The sequence below is a fragment of the Ostreococcus lucimarinus genome, chromosome 6 (assembly GCF_000092065.1).
Source record: "Ostreococcus lucimarinus CCE9901 chromosome 6, complete sequence".
NCBI lineage: Eukaryota > Viridiplantae > Chlorophyta > Mamiellophyceae > Mamiellales > Bathycoccaceae > Ostreococcus > Ostreococcus sp. 'lucimarinus'.
In genome coordinates this window covers 193,925-217,796 of record NC_009360.1, presented here as the reverse complement: position 1 = coordinate 217,796, position 23,872 = coordinate 193,925, and the positions used below count along the sequence as shown (strand labels likewise).

The following is a 23,872-nucleotide window of genomic DNA, read 5'->3' as shown; positions in this document are numbered from 1 at the left end:
ATCGCCTCAACACTAAAAATTTGGATCTGCCTGGCTGCACACTCGCGCGCGTCGCGTTCACGTCCGCGAGATGTCGGACGAAGAGAAAGCGTTCATACTGTCTCGCCCCCACAAATCAACTGCGGTGCCGTGGTACAAGCGCCCCGTGGTCGTCGGCGTGACCGCGTTAGTCGTCGGCGTCGGCGTGGGTCTCGCCCTCGGTCGCGGCGATGGCGATGGCGCGGTCGTGGACTTGGGATGCGACGACGGGCCGAAGTGCGTGTGCGCGGAACAGAGCGCGACGAGTACTGTGGTGTCGGTGCCACAACACCGTCACGCTCCGGCAACGTCGGGCAAGATCGACGTCGTCGCCCCGGAATCCAACACCAAAGTGAAGATGTTGAAGCAAATCAAACCGCCGCTGACGGCGGAAGAAGCCGCGGCGTACGCGAAAGTGCGCGGTAATCATCCGAATATAGTGAATGGTTTCATTGACCCGAAAATGAGCGCGTTTGAAACGCCGGCTGGGGTCGGTAACGCTGATTCCCCCGGAGCGTGCCGAGAGTACGCGGACAACGCAAAGGAACACTACGTGGCGTGGGCGTGGGTGAATTCGTACTCGGACATCGAGCGGTTGCGAAACTCGTGTCTGATGTATCGCGAAGTAGTGCCCTTTGAGGGGTACCCGGGAGATCACGCGCACATCATGGGCTGCACGAGCTTCGATGTATCTCCAGCGAACGGATGCAAGCTTGAGAGCACGGCGATGGCGGCGACGGGTGAGCCCGCGGCCAAGCACGAGGTAGCTACCGCAGTGTCCGAGCCGGGGGTGCCGAAGACGGAGGAGGTGGAAGCTGTAGTTGAGCCCGCACCGCAAGTGCGGAAGACTCGCCCGAACATCGTTCGCGGTATGCTTGGTTTGAATGTTGCTTACGAAACGCCGCTCGGTAGAGGGCAATCGACGAGCGGTCCGGGCGAATGCAGAGATTTCGCCGCTGAGCACAATTATGTGGCTTTCGCTTACGCTAACTCGGAAGCGAATGATCTCTCATTGCGATCGACATGCTTGTTCTACAAAGAAATCGTGCCATTTGCTGGCTACGAGGAGCCGACGCTCATCACTGGGTGCACCGCTTCCGATGTCTCGCCGTTGCATGCGTGCGCGGACGAAAACGCGACGAGCGCAATCCCCGCCCCAGAACCAGAGGTCTCAACGACACCGGCCAAGGTGGCTGAGCCGGTACAAGAACCTGTTAATCAGCCCTCGGATGTGCGGTCGCCAGTACCGACCAACCCAGAACCCGTGGCGCATCAGGAATCCGACGAGGTGCTCGTCCCTGACGAGAGCTCATCCAACCCCAACATCGTGCACGGCTTAATCGGACTGGACCAGGCAGATTTTGCGACCCCGCTCGGTACTGGTACCGCCAAGTCGCCGGTAGATTGTAGAAAATACGCCCTCGAACCTAGCCACGCGTTCAGAGCTTGGGCTTGGATCTCCAACGACTCGGACGAGGAGGACATGCGCGAGACGTGTCTGTTTTACGACACTATCGTCCCGTTCGCCGGACGTTGGGATGATAAGGCGCACGTGACTGGGTGCACAGATAGAAAATTTTCTCCACAATTCGCGTGCGAGCGCTAGACGAGATGTAATTAAAAGAAAACTACACCATCCATTGGAGGCGCGTGTCGCCCAGACGGCTTGGATTCTTCGCCGCGAGTATCACCGCCTCTGCCTCATTCTTCGACGGCATCGCTCGCGATCCGACGACCGCGGGTGAGCTAAACAGACACAGCGTCACGCGGTTCGCCGACATCGCCCAGCGATGCGCGCGAAGCGGCGAGAATCTGGCTCGAACGTTCTCGAGTCGCCCGCCTTCGTCGACTTCATCGCGCGCCTACGCGACAACACACTCGCGTGTGACGCCGGAGGTAAGGTCTTGAGGTTGAAGCGATACGTCCCTAGCACGGCTAAGCCGGTAGTGATCGATGCGGTGCTCGAGGCGCTGAAGGAAAACACGAAAATCGAAGCGCTGTACTTGCAAAACTTCGAAGACGGGGTGTACGACGAGCAGTTGATGCTGCTCCTCGACGTGTTGCGACGGAAACGTATTTGGTGCTTAAATGTGGGTGAGAATTTTAGAACGACGTTGAAAGGCTGGAAGCAATTCGCCGAAGGATTGGAGGACACTGCAGTCGCGTATATGTACGCGAGCGAGCACCATTTTATTGGAACGGATTTGAAGACTCGAATGCGCGATATTATTCGCGTCAATCGCAACGCAAACGAGGTTCCGCGATCGTTGAGCGTGATTCGAGAGTGTAAAAATATGTGGTTCAATCCAAAACTTCCATCTTGGGCCAAAGGGTTGTCTAGAAAATCGGTGGATGAGGATGAAAAAGTGCGCGAGGCAAAGCGACTCGGCGCCGGCAAGCAGCAGTTGGAGACGTTTTTGCGCGACTCGCGAAGTATTTGCAGAGGGCCGTCGAAGCGAACTATTGTGCAAACAGAGGAAAGTTTGATGTATCGTGCGTCCCTGAAGGCACAGACAAAGCGTGCGATGGCGAAAGAAGAGTCAAAGCCACGCAACATCACCACAAATAGGCGGAAGAGACGGCAGCGGGGCGACGTAAATCACTCCAGAGCTCAAGAGGAATTAGTTCTGTCCAAACCGACGATTAGCAGTAGCGGAAGAAAAATTAGACGTATCCAAAGGGATTGAATAACAACAAAGATCTAGAGACTAAGGAGTATCCGCCACGGAAGTCCAACCCGCGCGTCGCGCGCCCGGTTCGGCCCACAATTCGAGGAGCTTACCAGGCGTTCCAGGTTCGTACGCCGTCGGTAAAAGAGTTTCGATGGACTTGTACACGTGCTCAGGGACAACACGTCGACCAGTTTTCGTGGTCTGCACAATATCGAGAGTCACATCCGAGTTACGTTGGTGTCGCAACTCAATCTTCTTCCCTTCAATGAAGCGCTTGTCGCGAACGTCTCGTCTGAAGATGAGCATTGTTCTGTGCGAGCGACCAAGATAGCGCGCAGAGGACTCAACGATCGTGTTGTTCGGCTTGAGTTGTACCCACGTCAAGTTCTCTACGTAGACAAAGTTCTTTCGGTCCATGATGTCGCAAACCTTGGACAAATTTTCCTTCTCAACCCAAATAAAGATGAAACCGAGTGGCGTGAGTTTTTCAAGCGGAATGGCTTCGATGTCCTCCAACGTCACGTCGCCGCGATCTGGGGAATCTTCAATATCCCACGGCGGGTTCATGAGCACACCTAAATAGTCCTTACCGAGCGATTCATATTCCATCTTCTTGATGTTCGTTTGCATGTGCACGCAATCGGGAACTTGTTTCAGTTTCGCCTCTCGCACCGATTTTGGTTCGTACGGCTGAATTACTCGTCCATAGCTCACTGGAATCGGGTGCGCCGGGACCTTGATGATGACAGGCTCGAAAGGATCAACAAACTTCTTCTTGCGCAAGAACAAGCCTTGGTCGCTATTGTACGCGGTGATCATGTGTGACTGCGCCGCCTTTGGTTCGCGCGGCGCTCTCGGCGCTCTCGGCACTCTCGGCCCCTTGGATTTCTTACCTCTACGCTTCTTACCGGTCAGCGCCTCCCAGAATTCATCTTGCAACTCTTCATCGTCCGAGAAATACATCCCATCTTCGTTCGCGATCCTCATATCACCGAAAAGCGCGTTAGAATCCATCACGGCCTCCTTCACCGTAAACGTAGACGTATTTTTGAACAACTCCTTCAACTGTTCCTCGTCCAACCCTTCGTGCTCGTCGCCGTTGGTCCCGACCGCGTCTCCACCCGCACCGTTTGTCGCGCCTTCCTTGTTCTCCTTATCACCATCCTCACCGACTTGCGCCTTGGTGGCTTGTCGAATCCGTTCCATCTCTTCAAACTTTTTCATAATCATCTCTGGCGTCTCGTCGTCTTGCACGTATCCCACGTAGTGCGCGCTCGACGGCGCTTGTTTCCCTCGCGACGTCCGCGCTCGCAACGATGCGCTCGCCTTGCGCTTCGGCCGGCTCCCCGCGGCGACATCGCCGTCCTCGTTCGCCATCGTCGCGCGCTGTCGACGCCTCGACCGCTGGCGCGTCTTCCCGCGTCTTCGAGCGCGGTTCCCGCCGCGTTCGTTCGCTCGCGCGCGCGTCCGTCTCGCGCACCGCACCGCGCGTCGCTCGTCCGTCGCCTCGTCCGCGCGCGCGCGCGTCCAAGTGCGCGCGCCGCGCGATCGACGCACCTGTCGACGGCGTTTGAATTTTCAAAAAAAAAAGTACGAAACCCCGTATTCCGCGCGACACGTGCGCCATCGACAGAGGGGAACGGAACGGTCGTTGGTCGGGCGACGGATGACACACCGCGACGACGACGACGACGACGACGACGACGACGACGCGCGGGCGCGATGACGGCGGAAGACGGCGCGCGCGAATGCGACGATGACGCGCCCGCGAGCGACGCGCGCGCGCGCGAGGACGCGACGGCGACGGAGACGGACGAACGGGAACGACATCGCGAGGACGACGAGGACGCGAAGCGACGAGCGCGGAAACCGCGATTGGCGATCAAGAAGATGGTGCTGGAGAATTTTAAATCCTACGCGGGGGCGCAACACGTGGGACCGTTTCATAAGGTGCGCGCTCGGACGCGCGCGAGGGCGCGGATGTCGACGCGCTCGAGTTCGATTTGACTGGTTCGCGCGTCGCGACGACGGGGGACTGACGCGCCGCGCGCGACTCGCTCGAGCAGAGTTTTTCATCCGTCGTCGGCCCGAATGGGAGCGGGAAGTCGAACGTGATCGACGCGATGATGTTTGTGTTCGGTAAACGAGCGAAACAGTTGCGATTGAATAAGGTGAGCGAGTTGATTCACAACTCTACAGATTTCAGAAATTTGGAGCACGCGCGTGTGGAGGTGCACTTTCACGAAATCATCGATCACGTGGACGACGAAGAAGGATACGATATCGTGCCGAACTCGGATTTCGTCATCTCTCGCGAGGCGTACAGGAATAACTCGAGCAAATACTTCGTGAACGATAAGACGAGCTCGTTCACAGAGGTGACAAAGTTGTTAAAGTCGAAGGATGTGGATTTAAACAACAACCGTTTCCTCATCTTGCAAGGGGAAGTTGAACAAATTTCCATGATGAAGCCGAAAGGGGCGGCGCCGGGCGATGAAGGCTTATTGGAATACTTGGAAGACATCATCGGTACTTTGCAATACGTCGAGCCCATCGAAGAGGCGAGCAAGAAGTTGGAGGAGTTGAACGAGCAGCGCGATGTCATGGTAAACCGATTGAAGTTAGTCGAGGGTGAGAAGGATGCGCTCGCCATCGTCAAGGCGGAGGCGGAGGCGTTCTTAGAGAAAGAAAAAGAGCTCTTGTCTACGCGATCGACGATGTACCAACTATTCATCAAAGAGACGCAAACCAACTTGGTCAAGATTCAAGAAAACAAGGATGCGCTCACGCAAAAGCTCGAAGAAGAGCGCGCGAAACACTCCGAGCACGAGGACGCGTTGAAGGCTGCAGAGGGCCGTAAGGGCGAAATTGCTGACGAATTGTCCAAGATTCAAGCTGATTTCGACAAGAGTGTGAAAGACTTTGCCGACTTCGAGCTGAAGGATGCCAAGTATCGAGAGGAGTTGAAAAACATGAAGGCGTCGGTGAAGAAACTCAACACGAAAATTGCCACGGACACGGAAAAGCAGCAGAAAATGGCGGCGGAATGCGCGGCGATTGAGAAAGAAGTGCCCGTTTTGGAAGCAAAAAAGGCAGATCTCGAGGCAAGAATCGACAAAGAAGAGGCTGCTTTGGATGCTCTCGTCGCTAGCTTGCAAGATGAGTTCGCAGCGGTGGGCCGCGAACTCGACCAAGCGCAAAAGGATTTGGCGCCGTGGGAAGGTAAGCTCGCCGCGGCTCAGGGGGCGTTCAACGTCGCTACGTCTGAGCGAGCCCTTCTCCTTGAAAAACACGCTGATGCAGAAAAGTCTTTGAACGCGGCACGTGAGGGTCAAAAGGAGGCACGCGTGAAGGCTATCGAGTTGAAGAAAACCATCGGCGAAGAGGAAGCGACGTTGGAGACAGAGCGCGCGCGCGCCGATAAGGCTCGAGTAATGGAAGCCGATGCGAAAGAAAAAGAAGCCGCTGCGCAAGCTGAGACTCGTGAGATTCGTGGTAAGCTCGAACAACGTCGTTCGACGGCCGAGACGGAGAAGAGTCAGAATGCGATGGTGCAAGCGTTGCTTGACGCTCAAGCCGCTGGCGCGCTCAAGGGTGTTCTCGGTCGTCTCGGTGATCTTGGGGCTATTGACAAAGAATATGATGTCGCGGTGTCGACTGCATGTGGACCTCTTGATCACATCTTGGTTGAAACCACGTCCGATGCGCAGCTTTGTGTGTCGTACCTTCGGAAGCACAACCTCGGTCGGGGCAACTTTCTTGCCCTCGACAGACAGAAGCATCTTCTTTCTAAGATGAACGAAAAGGTTTCCAACCCGGACAACGCGCCGCGCCTGATCGATTTGATCAAACCCGCGGAAGAACGCTTTGCGGTCGCTTTCTACTTCGGAGTTCGTGATACTTTAGTGGCTCAAGATCTCGAACAAGCTTCGCGCCTGGCTCACGGCGAGAAGCGCCGTCGAGTGGTTACCATTCAGGGTCAACTGTTTGAGACCAGCGGTACGTTGAGTGGTGGCGGTTCCAAGCCGCGTACCGGTAGAATGCGCGTTGGAAATCAAGCACCAGTGATTACCGATGCCGCCGAAGTGGCGAAAGAGATTAAAATGGCAGAGGTGGAGCTTGAACAAGCTGGAAAACTCTACGAACGCTCGCGTCAGGTGGCGCTCAAATCTCTCCAGGAGGCTCGCGATGCAGAGGCGATCGTCAACAAAATCGAACGCATGATTCCCAAGTTGAAGGCTGAATTTGACGCAGCCGAAGCCAAGGCTGCTGATTTGTCCACTCGTTTGGTTGAACTCGAAGCGGCGCATGACGCGAGTAAGAACGACGCGGACGAGCTCAAGAGACTCGACAAAGAAGTTGAAAAGGCCAAGGTTGTGTTGGATGAAGTCACGGCGGGTGCAGCCGCTCTTAAACAGAAGGAAGCCAAGTTGCAACAAAAGATGGATAACGTTGGCGGTGATGGCTTGAAAAGGCAGCGAGCGTTAGTCAAGGATCTCACCGCCGGCATCGCTGCAGCGTCTGACGCCGTCACCGAGAAGCGCGCCAAGGCCAAGTCTCACGAAGGGACGACCGCTCGTCTCTCCAAGGGAATCGAAGCCAATCAAGCCGAAGTTGAGCAAATTAAGGCTAATATGCAGAATCACGAGGCTGAATTCAAGGCACTTGAAGACGGCGCCGCCGCCGTACTCGAATCGCAAGGCGAACTTAAGCAGCTCCTTGAAGTGAAGAGTGGCGAGTTCTCCGAGGCACAGAAAGCGTTCGATGAAATAATGAAAATTGTCGGCACCATCCGAGGCGTTGAAGTTGATATTCAAGCGAAATTAGACGACCTCAGCGTCGTCCAGAAGGAGAATAAAGACAAGGAAAAGCACTGGAATAAAGAAATCAACAAGGTGACGAAGGAGCGCACGTCGCTTTACGCGGAGGGTGAAGTGCCTGAACTCTTGAACGACGAAGAGCTCGAGCAACATACGACGGACGAGATGCAAGAAAAGGCGGTGATTTTAGAAGAAGAACTCGCGGCTGCAAAGCCTGACATGTCATCTATCGAAGCGTACGCGAAGAAAGCGGAGGAGTACGAAGAGCGCGCCGCTGAGTTGAGCGCGGCGACGGAGGAGCGTGATAACACTCGTGAAGCGTACGACAAGCTACGACAAAAACGACTCAACGAGTTCATGGATGGTTTCAATATTATCTCGCTCAAACTCAAAGAGATGTATCAAATGATCACTCTCGGTGGTGATGCCGAACTTGAGCTGGTAGATTCGCTCGATCCCTTCTCCGAGGGCATTGTTTTCAGCGTGCGCCCGCCGAAGAAGAGCTGGAAGAACATCGCCAATTTATCCGGTGGTGAGAAGACGCTCTCATCGCTCGCATTGGTGTTTGCTTTGCATCACTACAAGCCCACACCGTTGTATGTCATGGACGAAATTGACGCTGCGTTGGATTTCAAGAACGTTTCCATCGTCGGACATTACATCAAGGAGCGAACGAAAAACGCTCAGTTTGTGATCATTTCTCTGCGCAATAACATGTTCGAGCTCGCGGATAGATTGGTCGGTATTTACAAGACCAACAACACCACGAAGACAGTGGCGATCAATCCGGGCGCATTCAAGGTTGGCGCCAACCAACTCGCGCAGCTTCAACAGCAAGAGAGTAATGCCGCAGTCGAGGCGGAGCGCGCCGCGCTGACGGCGTAAATTAATCCTCTGTATAGTAGATCCCGTTTGAATACGAACGAACACTAATGCTAACTATTACACGCCCCACTACTACGCTAAAAAAATTCCTATCGCGACGCCGATCAAAGTCGCGATCGAATAACCGAATATCCCCGTGGCCACCGCCGGTGCAAAGGCTTGACGCCATCCGCGCGCTGCGGCCATCGCTGCGGCGGTCGCTGGTCCGCCCACATTCGCGTTCGCCGCGACGAGCACGGCCCACAATGGGATCTTCAATAACTTGTGACCGACAAGCAGAGTGAACACAAGTTGTGTTGTGAGAAGAATCGCGATGAATGGCAACATAGCGCCGCCCGAGAGCGTCGCAAAAATTGTGCGCAAATCCACCATGGCGCCGAGCGTAGCGAAAAACAAGAGCATGAGCGCCTCGCTCATCGGTTGCGATCCAGAAAACGCCAAAATACTGGATAAATTCCTTGATTCAGATTTTGACGTCCGAGCGATCGTGCTCGCCGAAATCGAGACGATGGGCGCCAAAACGCACGCGACGCCCAGCGATAAACTGGGCGCGCCGAATCCGGCGGCGACGAGACGCGACAATTCCAAAACAATCAACGCCATCGCGAGCGATGCGCATGCGGACGCCGCCGTGACACCACTCAAAACTCGTTCGCCGCTCTCAACCTCCCTCGATCTTTCTTCCTCACTCGGCCCCGAAGTCTTAATTGCGAAGAGCGCCGCAAGATACGCGCACATCGCGAGATTGTCCGCCGCCATCGCGCCAGTCAACAGTGCCTTCCCTCCCGCGTTCACCACGTCCAACGCCTGCGCCGTCGCCGCAAAATTCAAGCTGCCACCGATGTAGCTCGCGCACAAACACCCCGCGATCTTCGCTCCGTGCGTACCGAGTGCGCGTCCGCACGCCGCGAACGCCGCCGCGGTGCCGACGACGGTGCCGCACGCGCCGACGACGAACGCCTTCGCCACGTCCTCACCCGCCCCCGTCCATCCCTTCCCCACGAGCGCCTTCCCACTCGCTAACAACGCTAAGACCACCCCACTCGGCATGACGGTCGTCCACACCGCCTCGTACGCCGCGCTCGCGCCCGGCAGCGCGTTCGCGCTCGCCAGCGCGCTCGCGCTCGCCATCGCCAGCACCGGCCCCGACACGCGCGCCCCGACGCGCGTGCGCTTCTCCAACACTCCCGCGCACGTCCCCACGCACACCAGCGCCGCCAACACGCCCTCGGGCGAGTTCACGCACGCGCGCGTCGTCGTCGTCGTCCCGCGCGCCTTTGCGTTCGCGATTCGCGCGCGCCTCGCGGTCGCGCGCGGCGCCGTCGCCGCCGTCGCCGCCGACGCCGACGCGCGCATCGGCGCGCGCCTCGCGTCGACCGCTTCGCCGCGCGCGAACGGCGCGTGTCCGTCGAGCGCGCGCGCGTGTGCGCCGAGCGCGTCACAACGCGCCATGGGCGTCGACCCGATGGCGGCGATGTCGAGCGTCATGCTCGTCGTCGCCGTGAGCATACACGCCGCGGAACAGCGACCGTCGATCATGGTGCGCGCGTGGACGCGCCGACGCGAATCGACGCGCGCGCGAGAGAGAAAACCGGACGAAACGACGGACTGACGAATCCATCATCGTGAACACCATGTCGATTACAGAGTTTTGGATTCTTGACGGCGTTCGCGATCGAACGCGTGCACGAGGGACGAAAGAATACGCACGCGCTGACGCGGGTGCAGAGAGACGTGTGGTGGGGGGTGATGGGGCTGTGTGCGTTCGTGCTGTTGGGGAATTGCGCGACGCAGGCGTGTTACGTCGGTTTCGGAGCGGCGTGGCCGAGGAATCCATGGCAAGCGGACGCGCTGCGGTATTTAGGGTTCGGAAGATTGGATGGCATCATAGACTACGTGCTGTTCTTTGTGCCTTATTTCGGGATCGCGCTCGCGGGAGGAAGTAAGCTGTACGTGGATGGGGCGAGCGAGCGCGCGAGCGCGCTCGACGGCGGCGACGCGGAAGGGGCGTTTGCGACGACAGTGAGCGATAAGGAGACGGTGATGCGCGTGACGGTGTGTACGGCGGCGTTAGCGGCGGTGACAGTGCCTTCACTGTCGTCGATGATGTATTTATTATTCGTGGTGTCGTATTTCGCAACTGAGATGCGGCGCGGCGTCGGTGGCAAATTTCAAGGTGCGCGCGAGAGTTTATTAAATCTTCCGCGAAGGGCCACGGTGGCGTGCTTGTGCTACACCGCGATTCATTTCATGGCAATTTACATGTATCAGTTACCGGAGTTGCAAGACGCGGCGCGAGAGTCTTCGGCGCAGTTGCTTGGGTTGTATTCGATGGATAGGACGGAAGGGCCGGTGGCGCGATTGTTGCGTTTGACGCAAATCATCGCTATCGGCGGGCTATTCATGGCGCTGTGTGCGGTGGAGTCACACGACAGCGATTACGATACCGCAGACGGTGAAGGTATTAGAGCGCCTTTGATGGAGGGGGAGTCAGCTTCAGATGCAGACGTCGTGGACACCTACGATGACGCGGGAACAGTCGCCCGCTTGCTGGCTCGATTTGGCGGCGTCTTGGCTGGCTTTACGTTACTCGCGACGTCATTACTCGTCGTTAACGTAATTGCGTACCCCATGCTTTTGCTAGGATTGATTCTCGTCGTGAACCCAACGCGTCACACGACGTTTGCGAACGTGCACGGTCCGGTGATTTTCGCCTACGTCGCGCTTTGGAGCGTTGGAGAGTACGCCCTGCTTTGCATTCCACCAGTGATGATGTCATCCATGAACGGCAAAGTAAGAGTTTTGCTACAAATATTCGGTGCATCGCCAGCGCACAACGGCGAGCAATCGGGCATTAACGCGTGTTATATGGGCAGTTTAGTAGCCACGCTCACCTTTGTCGGTTGGCTCACAAAGAACGCCAAGAGTACCCCGACGGATGACGTTCTGGAACAAAGAGTGCAGGATGGTGTCATTGTGGATTTTGTACCATTAGATGACCTTGAGATTGAGCATAACCCGGCCGTCGACGACAGTCGCTTGATGTGGGATTTGCCTTTAGTTCAGTTGATCTCACACCTCTTGGTGCCCTTCGCACTGTGGATTGTGGCTCTATCGCGAGCCGATTTACTCCACGCCGCATTGCTATTGGCATTCTTGTTCAATATCCTCAAACCGGGAGACCGGACGGTATTGCATCTGACGGCACAAACACTCGCTGGCTTTGTTGCGGCGTTGTATCTGTGGGCGATGAATGAACACGTTAATATATTCAATGTGTACCACACGAAGTGGGCGACGACATTGCGTGTTTTAGGCCTTGAGCAATCAAACATGATTCACACGACTGGACCTTTCGCCTGCGTTTTGGTGGTAATTTGCATCGTGCTGTACCTGCAGAAGGTCCTTAACGCGCTGACGCCGGAAACTGAGGAAGATAGTGCGCCTGGCCAGGGAACCTTGAACTCATTGGTGTCTTTGGGTAAAGCCGTAGTGTACGAGTGCTCGTTGGTGCTCATGAAGTTGATGACGCGCTTTGGCGCTTATTTAGTGCTCTTGGTTGGTCTGGTGACGCTCGAAACGTCGCAGTGTTCGCTGATAAACTTGACACTTCTCGTACTCCTTGGATTGAATTGCATCGCTAAACGGCACTCAGAAGAAACCGAGTCCGGTCGATGGCGCGCTGTTCTGTTGTTCTGTTTATTCAATCTCGCGAGTCGTTACGCCTTTGGCGCTTTCCCGCTCGACGAAATTTTTGGATTCTCCACCGAGTTCAAGGCGTTCCTCTCAAACGCGGTAGGGTTGGCGCAAAATGTCGAGCCAGGCAAGCTCATGGCTGAATTGATCGGACCGAGCACTCTCCTCGTCGTAACATATTTCCACGAGATTGGATTGCTCACGATGAGCAATGCAGTGGATGCGAGACGAAGTCTGCCGTTGGCCGCAACCGAGCTTGGCTTTCTGCCACTTGTGAAGCGAGCCATCATTTTGCACACAAATAAAATCGTTACCCTCTGTGCAATCTTGTTTAGTCTCGAGCGCCGAGATTTGCTCGGATTATTGATGCTCGCAGCACTCATCGCAGCGACGTTGTCGATGAAAACGAGCGATGGTCCCACCGAACTGGTTGGTACAGTTGCACTCATTTCTGCCATCATCGATTACGCCTATAAGATTCAATACACTCAAGCGGGACAACATTGGGGTATTTTGACTCTCTTGGGTGCGCATAAGTGGCCAGAATCGCCGAGTGATTTCATACCAGAGAATGAATCCATGCTTCGCTATCCGGTGCTGGTGATACTTTCCGTTGAGTTGACCAAGGCGACACGCTTCTGGTTGAGGAAACTACCACCGGCGTTGAAATCTGGATGTTCTCCTGAACCTTGTCACCTCTTCTGGCCGCAACGCGACGCACGAGCGATGCTTGTTCAACGAAAAACGGAAAACACCGATGCAAGCAAGGAAATGGACGACTTAGATGACAAAGCAATGTCTGAAATCTCGGAGAGCACGTCCGACATCGCGGATGAAGGCGAAAGTGCGGCGAGCGATGAGGCACGTCGCGAATTCACTAAGCGAGTGAGAGAAAATGCACAAACGAATCTGGGACAGATGATTATGCTCCTTTCCATCGTTCCTGAAATGATTGAAGGCATGATGGCGAATCTCATGCCAGGTTTGTTGTACGTAGTCTTTGCGATTGTCGGAATCGCGTCTACAAACATGCTGTCTCTCGTCTACTTAGGGGTAACTTTCAAGTTGATTAACAGTAAGCTTGGGTCCACGCCGCGTGACCGCTTGCTCTTATGGCGCTTTACTACGGCGATCTGCGCCTTGATAGTCCTATGGCAGTACGTTGTCTCGATTGATATCGTGCAAAACCGCGTGGATGACGTTCCGCCGTCTCCTCCACCATCGCCGTCGTTTGCACGGGCACTCCTCTCCACTGCGAGCGAACAAATGCGGCTTTCACGAGAGACTAGACAGTGGCTTGCCGTTTACCCATGCAGCAAAATGATGCTGTTTGGCTATTTTAGCGCTTTCTTTATCGCCGCTTGCCAACTGAGGATGGATGCCATTTTAGCAGCTCTGGAAGAGCGCGCGCGAATGACGATAGAGGCGACGCAAGCAGAAGGCGCGGAGTTAGATGAAGCTATGATTTCAGAGTTGATCGCCACGATGGTACCGAGGCAAACACCGACACAAGTTGCTTTGCTCCCGCCGGAAACGCAGGAGACGTCGTACTTTGACATCTTATTCGCACCGCTTACCTGGGAAGCAAGTACAAATTGGACCATCCTTGAATGGATGCGATACTTTTACTTGCGATACGCAGTTGACTGGGCATTGGTCATGGTGATTTTCTTTGGCACTTTTTCGCGAGATCTCATGCACGTTGGCTATTTGATTTTGCCATTCTATTTTCTCCGTACGCGCGATTCTTTGAGTATGGACAGTCTGATGGGCTTGAGAATTTTGCAACTGTACAACGTATCCGTCATCGGCGCGATTCTCCTTTACCAAGCTCCGCTTGAAGGCTTACTAGGTGACTGGTACGTATCTGTTGAGTCTGAATGTTCGCTACTTCAAGGCTTTGGATTTTACAAGCTTCCCACGGTGCTCGGATGGCAGTCTGGTCAACTTTCACCGGATTTGGTCATTTTTGCCATCGTTCACTTGTTGAGAAGCATCATCACTCAGCCCACATACAAAGCCGCGATGATTATGCGTCGCCAGTCCATTGAAGCGGAGCGCATTGTCGACGATGCGTTGAAGCGGGGATGGATTCATGAAAGTTTGGCAACTTGTTTGACCAAGGTGAGCGAGAAAGAAAATCGTCGTCAAAGAGTAGAGGACATCAGGAACGAAATCACAAGTCTGTCTCGAGAGATTCTCGCTGTGGAAAGTCGAGGCACTCGTCGCAAACCGACGGGCGACCGCAAGCCACCAAGTGATACAATCCGCCGTCGGCGTGGCGTCAGAGACAGCGATGACGATGAGAACAATGAAGAATGGATCAGAGAAGACGAAGACAACGCCGAAAGGCAGGACTTGCGAGCAGCGCAACTCCGTGATCACGAGCTGAAGATGCGCACGAGTGTGGATGACCCGAAGAAGGATTTGACAGCCTTACTTCATACCTGGCTTGGTGATCGCAGCTCCACAATTGGCTTATTATTTGGCGCCTTTTTGAAAGCATGGCCGTGGTTGACAGCACCCCGGTATTCAATGTGCTATTTTTTCATGATACTGGCTTTTGCCATCGATTTCTCCATCGCTGCTCTCGTCTTTCCCACGTCAATCATCGCATACGGACTGATGACGTATCCAGTGGTGCCTGCCGGATTTTGGCGATTGATTCTCTTGTACGCCGAATTATCGCTCGCCGTTGCGTACGTTGTTACTATTCCTTGTTCTTTGCAATGCTCGGGTATGACCGCCTGCGCTCATACGGGAGTCGTGTTCGGTATCCAGGATGCCAGTAGTGCGTTTGTCCCTTCCATGATTGGTGCGTTCATGGCATACATCGCCATCACGGTGCACCACAGCGCTCAGCAAACACCAAGAGATGAAATTCATCGTCGCGAAGAGCGTGACGAGGGCAATAACGGCGACTTGTTCGCCGCGAACGCCCTGTTTTCCAGGTTTAAAAATGTCCATTTTGCGGAATTTGAAATGAATTTCGCGCGCCAAGACGATTCTGAGTCTTCACCTTTCCACATCGAAGTCTCTCGAGGATTGCTAGCAGAAATGGATAATTTCTTCCAACGAATCTTAACTCCGGAAGCTGAGTATGGTCCGTCATTCGTAGCGCTTTCAGTCCTCGCACAGGAAGATGCAGAGCCAGATTGGGATGAAATTGTCGCCCGAGTGAACGACGCACTCATTAATCACCAGACGATTTCTGAAGGTGGCTCAAAACTACCGCTTTCGTACTACACGCTCGAGTTTGTGCAAGTAGACACCGATAGTCTACGAACGAGCCCGGGACATCGTGCCGCAATATTCCGCGTTATAGCCCCAGTTTCCGTCCTTCGTCCTAGTGCGGAGGCGAGTAAAGCGCTTGAGGCGATGCAACTCAGAGAAGCTGCTGGCGGCTCAGATGTAGCCCCGCTTGGCCTCACGTCTGTTCGTGGTTTCCACCAAGAAGGTCAGGACTTTTACACCGCGACGCTTTGTTTCGACATCCTCGCAACATTCTTCGTGGCGATTTGCTATCAAAACACGGTGGACTCAGATGCAGAGGCATTGGTGGAGACATACTATCAAGGTTTGTTCAAAATTGACTACGTCGTATCCGTCTTCATTTGCTTGGTACTCATCGTCGTTGATGGAGTGATTTACATGAAAAAAGCAAAGATTGCCAAAGTTTTCTACCACTACTTGACGTATGCTGGATTTGTTGGATTTTTGTTGATGATTTTCCACCAGAACACGACGGCACGTCACTCGTATTTGCAATTCTTTTTCCTCCTTAAGTCGTTGTCGTTCACTCTCGGAGCGCGACAAATACGCTGTGGGTTCCCAGCTGAAGTATTCACGAACAGCTTGATCTTCCAGCGTTCTGATATTATTTCTTTTGGAGCTTTCATGGCGTACTTTTCGATTCCGTTCATGTACGAATTACGCGTGTTGCTCGAATATGCTTGCACGGACAGCGCCCTGGATCTTTACGACTGGTTGAAGCTTGAGAACATCTCGCGTGACTTGTTCAGAATCAACGTCCGGAATAACACTTATAGAAAGTATCATCCGTTCGGTCAACCCCAACCATGGTGGAAAAAAGTTTTCCTCGAGGGTGGTGGTCTTTTTACGATCATTTTCAGTCTGTTGGTCGTGCCGTTCTTCGTATTCAGCACATCAAACCCACAAGTCGACATCAATCCAGTCTACGATATTCGGTTCAACATGAGCTTGATTGGAGCAGAAAACACCTTCAAGTATCCAATCTTTGAAGGCGGATTCAGAAAAACGATTGAAACGATGCCGTGGTCGACTCTTCGCACGGATGGACCGATACCAATGATAAACAAGCCTGGACAAATACAGGAGGCGTGTTTGGCGAAAGACAGCGACACCGTCTGGTCGCCCCCTCCACCTTCTATCGAGGCTTTGAAGAAGTCTCTCTCAAGTGGTGCAAAACTAACCACGGGTTGGATGTTTAAACGTCATTTACCGCTGGATAATCCTATTTTATATTCAGAAGGCGTCGACTACACCTTTGCAGAAGACGAAGCCGCCGCGCTTATCAGAGTGCTCAACGGCGAACAAAACAATGTCTTCTTGGAAAACATTTACCCGCGAGTTTGGCACTTGCACGGCAAAGGTTCGCCCGTGCCGAATTATTCGAGTCAACAAAGTATAAGTTGCACGCTTGCCCTGAATGGGTACAACACGACCTCACCGTGGTGGTCCGTCGATTGCGGAACATACGTCGTTCCCCTCGCAGCCTCGGAAGAGAATCGACAGAGTTTGGATTGGTGGCGACCCTGCAGTGCGTTTGAGAACGGTCCTGAGATCGTGTTGATCTCATCCGAAGTACCGACCGGCGTTTTTGCGACGTTCAGTCAATTTGTTGGTGGTCTGACGGGCGTGTACGTCGTCTACATCTTAACTTTGGCGTCCATCGTTCGAGGCTTCACCAACAATCTCGTCGGCAGCATCCAGCACGTCGATTTGCCATCAACGCACCGTCTCATCTCGCTGTGCAGCGATATTTACAGCGCGCGTCAAGTGAGAGATTTTGTTCTCGAGGAGCGTCTTTATTGGCTTCTCATCCGTATCTACCGTTCTCCAGCCGTGCTGTTCGAGTTTACTCGAACGTCGGATGGCAGCGCGATGCCCCTGCGTCCGAAGACGTCTTGAGCGCGCGCCCTGCGTGCGCGTTCGACGGATCTTCGTCATCACCCTGTAGCACTGTAGCACATGTAAATATAGATTATTTCATTAGCCAACACCAATCTACCGATCGCACGACGCACGAAAGGTCGCCGCGCCGCGGCGACGCCGTCCAGTCTCGTCGCCAACTCCTCAGAAACGCTCGTGCACCCCCCCGTCACGTCGCGCCTCGCGTCTCGCGCCTCGCGCGCCGTGGCTCGTGGCAACGAACAAGGTCGATGTCCGGACGACCTGGCGCGGGCGAGGGCATGTATCAGCCGATGTGCGACTGCAGGGAGTGCACGCTTCGTGTCATCCAAGCCTTGATGGCGCGAAGAGGACTCAACGGGCTCAGCGTAGACCACGATCCGATCTTAAATGTGCCGCCGCCGAAGAAATCGAACGCACGACGAGGTGAAGACGCGGCGAAGACGACTAAAGCGTCGACGTCTGCGTCCAAGGGTGTAAAGCAGACTGGAGCGTCGTCGTCGACGGAGCAGCGGCCGCCGTGCACGCGGCTGACAAAGGAAGGCGCGGATAAGTTGGGCAAGACGAAATGTAAGACGCTCGCGGCGGCGCTGGTCGCGGAGTGCGCGTCATGTGTGAAGCGTAAGTTGAAGGGCAAACCGTTGCTAACGAAACGAGAGATGTGGGCTAGTGCGTTGCGGCGATTGATGTATGAGAAACGTCACGTCGACGATGAAACGATGAGAAAAATAGTGGCATGGGTTGGCGAGAACAAGGCAGATATGCGGCGTCCTGTTTGGTTGGAAGCATCCATCAAAGAACATGGACTTAAGAGTTTTGCACCTGGTTACGTAACGCGCCTCGAGGCGTGTTGGCTCGCGTATTGGTACGATAGGTTCGAGTTGTTCAAGGTGTTGTATGATGAACTTGTGAACCATGCACCTCAATATCGGCGGGCCGACGCGGAACTTTTGTTCATGATGGTGCTCACACGACCAAATATGCAAGCGATGAACAAACGACGAAACATTGTTTTCGAAGGGGCTCTAAAACTCGAAGGAAGTCCGACGTATCTCGCGGAGAAGTTTGCACAACTTATGAAGATAGACCCGCGCATCAAATTTCTGGATTGGTTGCGCGAACGAACGCATTGGGGACGAGTCGACTCTCCAGTGGCGACTCATGGTGACGCCTTTCTGTTTCATTTGTTTGAATCGATGCGCGCACTGCACGATTCAATCTACATTAACAAACAAAGTTACGATGATCTCGATCGCGACATCCTCGAAAGATGGTTCATGTTTCGCTATCTTCATCTTCATAGAGACAGGCTGGGACTTAACCACCCGGATCCAAAGATGAGAACTGCAGTAATGAGCACTGCAGTCGAGCTCTCGCTCGAGCTTGACTTGCCTGAATCACTTTTCGTGCAACCCCTCCACGAGGATTGGGGTCTTTTGTTTTTCACCCCCGCCGCCCCCGCCGGTTATCCGGAAACCGTCTATCGCTGCATAGATCATTTGAATCTGGACATGCTCAAGTACGTCGTCGAGCATGGTTATAAAGAGTATCCAGACATTGTTCGCTTGATGAAGGAACAATTAATCGAAGCCGTTGACAACGGTGAAATGATTATGGAGATGCTTGAGAACGACGAAGAGAACGCATTTACCGAGGTTGAGAAGTTCATCATTTACTTTGAAACTCTTGATACCGTCGCAAACGAAGACAAAAAACACATTAACGCTCTGTACGAAATCGTCGAAGAGCACAAAACATCTTTGAGCGAAGGTGTGTTCATCGGCGTCATGAAGTACCTTCAGCGCCAACATGACAAAGCTGCGGAGAATGCAAAAGACCACCTCCTGCGCAACGAAATCGACGGAATTCTCTCGGAAAGAAACGCGATGTTGATGGCCGACATGCCATTCGCTGGCTTGTTCCGTCCCCTGTAGCCGCGGCTACAGCGGAACAGCCTGTCCGCGGCGAACAGCCTGTTTGCCTGTGAATCACGCCTTGTAAATCACGCACGACGCGCCGCACTCCACACATCGACGCGTCACGCGCGCTCGCGCGCGCTCGAACTCACCATTCTTCGCTTCATACGAAGGAAACTCACGTTCGGCGCGACGACGATGGCGACGCCACCGGTTCGACGATGGCGACGCGCCGGTGGCGCCGCCGGCGCGAAGACGACGGCGTCGCGTAAAAAAGCGAAGACGAGCAGTTCCAAGAAGCCGGCACCGGCACCGAAAGCGAAAGCTGTCGAGAGCCGATGCGTGCGAGCGACGACGGAGGAGAGCGCGTCGAAGGCGAACGCGACGACGTGTACGGCACAGGAAGTCGCGACGAACACCACCGCGCCGCCACCGCCGCTGCCCTCGTGCAAGTGCCTCTACGACGCCGTAAGAGTCAAATGCGGACACTGTGTATCGGTAAACACGCACTGGCAGCGCAACTTTTATGAATCGTTGCTATCTAGATTGTTTGAAGATGAGAGCGACGCGGAAAAGCTTCGAGATTTGCTGAAGTTTATGCGCGAGCACGCGGTGTCGTACGATGGAAAACAAGCGATGCGAGTGGCGGTGCGCTTAAATCGGCTGGAAACGTTCCGATGCATTTTTGAGGAATGTGCAGCGAAATCATTTCCAGAATCTTCACCTTTCATTCTCAACGACTTTTTCAACGACATCATCTCGAACGGATCATATCACAAGCACTCTGTGATAGATTTCTTGAAGGTTTTGAAAGATCAAGGCGCGAAGCCTGAGCTAAGGAATGTGAACACTATTATCAACTCTTGGGGATCGGCGGATCGCGAATCGCGAAGCGCTGATTTGCTTCGCTGGTTGAAGAACGAAGGTGGTGTGCAGCCAGACGCGTCGCATATGGAGTGCGCGGTTCTTCGATCGAACGTCACTTTACTGAAGATCTTTCGCGATGAAATGGGTCTCGTGTTACAACCGTACTTTGTCTCTCAAGCTTGCGAAAATCTTGACATCCCAATGACAAAATACCTCATAGATGAGGCGGCTCTGGTTTACGATATCGATGATCTCCTGACGAGTTTGCGCGATGCCTGGGAGCATAGTGATGCGATGGCTGATCGTCGATACGAGGACCCGATCGGCTTAGAGCGCCGATATCGTGATTTGAGACAGTATCTGCGCTCAAAGAAAGGTTGGTCGCCAGAAGCCGATCGCGCTCGTCTTCACGTGATTCTACAGCTGTTTGAGGCTCACAAAGAGACCTTTAAAACTGCCCAGTACGTGGACATCATGCAGTTTCTGAAACGACTACACGATGAGACGAACGAATGATACAATGAACGCACGAATTAACGAACGAACGGACGAACGAAATTAGGAAGATACGTTGTGACGACGCGCGTGCCCACGTGGCGCTTCTATGTCTATTGATTAGCCTCTCGCTCTCGCAAATCGGCGCTATCGCTCACGTAAACGCGTGCACTTTTAGAGTTCGGCGTCCTCTCTCGTTTCGGGCATCAAAGCACGATGATCTCATCCCCAGCCCCCCCAGATGCGCTTCCAAACTTTTTCGCCTGCTCTTTGATTCTCTTCAGGTACGTCGCCTTTGATCTTCGCAGTTGATCGTACGCCTCTTGCTGCGCCGGATCGCTCATATTCGGCGAATCTAGCAAGTCCTGCACCCCGATCAAGATTTGTTTGATCGACACCGACGGTTTCCATCCCTTATCCTCGTTCAAAATCGACAGGCACACCTTACCCGTCGGGTACACGTTTGGGTGAAAGAATCCAGCTGGGAACGCCACTCGAGGTGGCTTCGCCGGATAATCGTTACCAAACTCCAACCGCAGCGGGTACGATCCCCCCGCCCAGGGCGTATCAGCCTTTCCAGGGATCGCGCAGTTCCACACCGTGAGATCGGTGGTGGTGTCACCGTTTTTATCCTTCTTCGTCGACGGTTTCGCGATGAAGCCGTGCGGGTGGTCTTTGCGCCAATCTTTGCGCTCTTGCGCTAGACGCGCGGTGATGAGGGAGGACATCGCGCGCGCGCGCGCTATAGATCGCGTTCGTTCGAGCGGCGCGACGCCCGTTCGTGTGATTCGCGTACGAACGCGTCGAGGAATGCGGTCGTGTCGTGGAACGACTTTTGAAAGCGCGACGACGACGGACGATTGAGAACGCGCGACGCGCGCGCGAATGCTCTATCGATAGAGACTAGTACAATATCTATTACATTTGACGTTAAAGGTCGAGCTCGACGTCGCCGAACGCGCGCTCCAACGCTCTCGGAGGCTTCATCCCGCTCGCCCAGTCGCTCGCGTGCGTGGGCAACAGACCCATGACGTTGAGCTTGCGCAACGCCAGGCACAATCCCACGAGCTGCACCGCGCAAAACATCAACCTCGGCACCGTGACGTCCACGCTCGCATCACCATCGACGAATCTATCGAACGTCGCTCGCGAGCTCAGGATCGCTCGCGTCGTCTGCGCGACGCCGCCGAAGACGACCATGATGCTAAAGACTTGCACCGAGTTGCCGCTCATCCACATCATGAACGTCATCATCGCGATCGACGACACGCTGGACTGCGCGAACGCGTACGCGCGTCGCACTCTGAGTTTGCTTCGTTCGAGCTCGACCGCCGCGCCGTCCATCGTCGTCGTCGGCGCGCTCGACGCCGCGCGGGAGGAGGAGGATGCGCGCGCGGCGTGATCGCTCGCGCCGTCGCTCGCGCCGAGCGCGCGCGGGACGTAGCCGGGAGGATCGGGCAAGCGTTCGCCATCGATGCGCGCGGCGCGCGCGTTCGGGCGCACCTCGTACGCGCCGTTCATCGCGTCGTCGAGCGCGAGAGTGACGCGCGAGCGACGCTTCCGCTCGAAGGCGTTACGGATTGAAAAGAAGTCAATAACGCACACCGCGACGCGCGCGCGGTCGAGCGCGCGCGCGTGAAGACGAGCGAGACGACAGGAAAAAATCATTCGTGAACGCGCGCCGATCGTGGACGCGCGCGGGGTCGGTTGAGTCGGAGCGCATGGGGCGGTACATCAATCCGCTTCGTCGTCGACTCTCGCGCGCTTCGTCGTCGTCGAGCGAAAGTGACACGGATGATGAGGAAACGAAAGCGGCCGAGTTTGCGGCGAATGAGCGAGCGGTGATTCGAGGGCGATTCGTTCGGAATCGAGGGATTCAAAGAGAAGCGGAGGAACAGATGCGTCGCTTGCGCTCGGTGAGAGAAGAACGCGAGGCGAGAGCGACGATGGAAGCTGAGATGGAAGAGATCAAGCGTCGCCTGACCGAAATGGACACGATTGATAACGCGTATAGCTCTCGTCAGCTCGAGGCGGAAGAAATCGCCGAGCGTGCGGCTGCAGCGATGGCTGATGCTTTGGACGCGCAAATCGGAGACGACGACAAAGCGTACGTCTTATTGCATCTGTGGTCAGAGTATGAGTCGTCTTGGTTGACTTTGGAGAAGCGCATCGCTGAAACACTCACTAATCGATGCGATGAGACGATGTTCATTCACGCGCACGACATTCCTTGGCCTCCGGATGAGGAATCGATGCTCGCGCAGATGGCTGCGATGGAGCAGTGGAATGATACCAAAACAACCGCACTGGCGGCGTACAAGAGGGCGTTTAGGAAAGCTTCACTGCGTTGGCATCCAGACAAATTTGCAGCAAAGTTTGGAAAATATCTCGATCCCAAGGATGCGGATCAAGTCCAAGAACGCGTGCGGGGAGTGTCTCAAGCGATCAATGATGCCTGGAGTGAAATCAATCGTTACCAGCCATGACGACGATGGTGCGCAACTGCGCGATCAAAAGCAGCCATTGCAGCGAATTCAGAGTATTCATTCATGCAGTCGTACGAATACTCGCCCTTCAAATCTATTCGGAGCGGCCCCGCACGCTGCCTGCCATTGTACGGAGTTTCGATCTCGACGACTTCGCAATCCACCATGTTCAGCTTGATTGTCTCGATGATCGCTTCCATCGACAACCGAGGATTCCAACCGTTCGAACCTCCAGTATTTACCAGCATTTCGCTGCAAATCGAGCCGCCCGCTGTCACGTGGCCGGTATAGAGCTTCATCCGAGGCTTCACGACGCGCAAGAGGGGTGGGTCGGTTGGCCAAGACCCACCGTGCGCAGTCATGTTCGCCTCCATGAGGATGTGATCCAAACCACGTTTCTGGAGTCTTCCCAAGTCCTTCATAAGCATTTTGCCACCAGGACACGTCGTGTCAAACGTATGCAGCTCAAACGTCCATTTGGTTACGTCGTCACCCACCATCTTGAGGTTGCGTATCAGGTCGTCGGCTTCGCGTCGCTTCAACGACTTGAACTCGCGAACGAGTAGCCGCACGTCGAGAGATGTTGGAGTCATACCTACTGTTACGTGCTATTATCGTTCGTATCGGTGGCAAAGACACGCCGCGTTCTGTACTTCTGCTGCGCGCGCGCGCCTCGTCTCGACGACATCGGATGTCGAGTCAAGTACTTTAGTACACAGAGTCATGTCAACCTGATACACATGTTTATTAAAAGTACGGTTTAGGAGTCGGGCGTTGTGCGGTTAAGCTTACAACAAACCGATGGAATTATCCTCGCGTGTAATTCCGGTGGTGATAAAGATGGA

General features: G+C 54.6%; 10 protein-coding genes across 10 annotated transcripts; 5 read left to right on the top strand and 5 right to left on the bottom strand.

Moving 5' to 3' along the window:
- Nucleotides 1-70: 70 nt before the first annotated feature.
- On the top strand, nt 71-2,705 carry OSTLU_94458 (predicted protein; the record flags this gene model as incomplete). The annotated part of the gene is made up of 2 exons (XM_001418374.1): nt 71-1,400; nt 1,807-2,705. 2 exons carry the CDS (start codon nt 71-73, stop codon nt 2,703-2,705), a joined length of 2,229 nt encoding a protein of 742 aa, XP_001418411.1.
- Nucleotides 2,706-2,726: 21 nt separating this feature from the next.
- On the bottom strand, nt 2,727-4,067 carry OSTLU_94457 (predicted protein; the record flags this gene model as incomplete). Its single annotated transcript, XM_001418146.1, has 2 exons — nt 2,727-3,403; nt 3,584-4,067. The coding sequence occupies 2 exons, from the start codon at nt 4,065-4,067 to the stop codon at nt 2,727-2,729; spliced, it is 1,161 nt and encodes a 386-aa protein (XP_001418183.1).
- Nucleotides 4,068-4,526: 459 nt separating this feature from the next.
- OSTLU_242 (predicted protein) lies at nt 4,527-8,314 on the top strand (the record flags this gene model as incomplete). The annotated part of the gene is made up of 2 exons (XM_001418373.1): nt 4,527-4,640; nt 4,757-8,314. Coding segments are annotated over 2 exons (3,672 nt in total), but the record flags the coding sequence as incomplete, so codon positions are not given.
- A 153-nt stretch (nt 8,315-8,467) lies between these two features.
- On the bottom strand, nt 8,468-9,934 carry OSTLU_15699 (predicted protein; the record flags this gene model as incomplete). Its single annotated transcript, XM_001418145.1, has 1 exon — nt 8,468-9,934. One exon carries the CDS (start codon nt 9,932-9,934, stop codon nt 8,468-8,470), a length of 1,467 nt encoding a protein of 488 aa, XP_001418182.1.
- A 210-nt stretch (nt 9,935-10,144) lies between these two features.
- OSTLU_32063 (predicted protein) lies at nt 10,145-17,263 on the top strand (the record flags this gene model as incomplete). The annotated part of the gene is made up of 1 exon (XM_001418372.1): nt 10,145-17,263. One exon carries the CDS (start codon nt 10,145-10,147, stop codon nt 17,261-17,263), a length of 7,119 nt encoding a protein of 2,372 aa, XP_001418409.1.
- Nucleotides 17,264-17,514: 251 nt separating this feature from the next.
- OSTLU_32062 (predicted protein) lies at nt 17,515-19,251 on the top strand (the record flags this gene model as incomplete). Its single annotated transcript, XM_001418371.1, has 1 exon — nt 17,515-19,251. The coding sequence occupies one exon, from the start codon at nt 17,515-17,517 to the stop codon at nt 19,195-19,197; it is 1,683 nt and encodes a 560-aa protein (XP_001418408.1). The 3' UTR covers nt 19,198-19,251.
- Nucleotides 19,252-19,862: 611 nt separating this feature from the next.
- Nucleotides 19,863-21,333, bottom strand: OSTLU_24651 (predicted protein). Its single transcript, XM_001418144.1, has one exon. It carries the CDS (start codon nt 21,267-21,269, stop codon nt 20,748-20,750), a length of 522 nt encoding a protein of 173 aa, XP_001418181.1. The 5' UTR covers nt 21,270-21,333; the 3' UTR covers nt 19,863-20,747.
- Nucleotides 21,334-21,471: 138 nt separating this feature from the next.
- On the bottom strand, nt 21,472-21,885 carry OSTLU_32059 (predicted protein; the record flags this gene model as incomplete). The annotated part of the gene is made up of 1 exon (XM_001418143.1): nt 21,472-21,885. One exon carries the CDS (start codon nt 21,883-21,885, stop codon nt 21,472-21,474), a length of 414 nt encoding a protein of 137 aa, XP_001418180.1.
- A 602-nt stretch (nt 21,886-22,487) lies between these two features.
- OSTLU_15694 (predicted protein) lies at nt 22,488-23,027 on the top strand (the record flags this gene model as incomplete). Its single annotated transcript, XM_001418370.1, has 1 exon — nt 22,488-23,027. One exon carries the CDS (start codon nt 22,488-22,490, stop codon nt 23,025-23,027), a length of 540 nt encoding a protein of 179 aa, XP_001418407.1.
- OSTLU_92865 (predicted protein) lies at nt 23,015-23,599 on the bottom strand (the record flags this gene model as incomplete). Its single annotated transcript, XM_001418142.1, has 1 exon — nt 23,015-23,599. A coding segment is annotated over one exon (585 nt), but the record flags the coding sequence as incomplete, so codon positions are not given.
- Between the last annotated feature and the right edge of the window lie 273 nt (nt 23,600-23,872).

Bases quoted from the DNA above. Each gene is read 5' to 3' on its own strand.
- OSTLU_24651 (XM_001418144.1), bottom strand. From the start codon at position 21,269: ATGTCCTCCCTCATCACCGCGCGTCTAGCGCAAGAGCGCAAAGATTGG.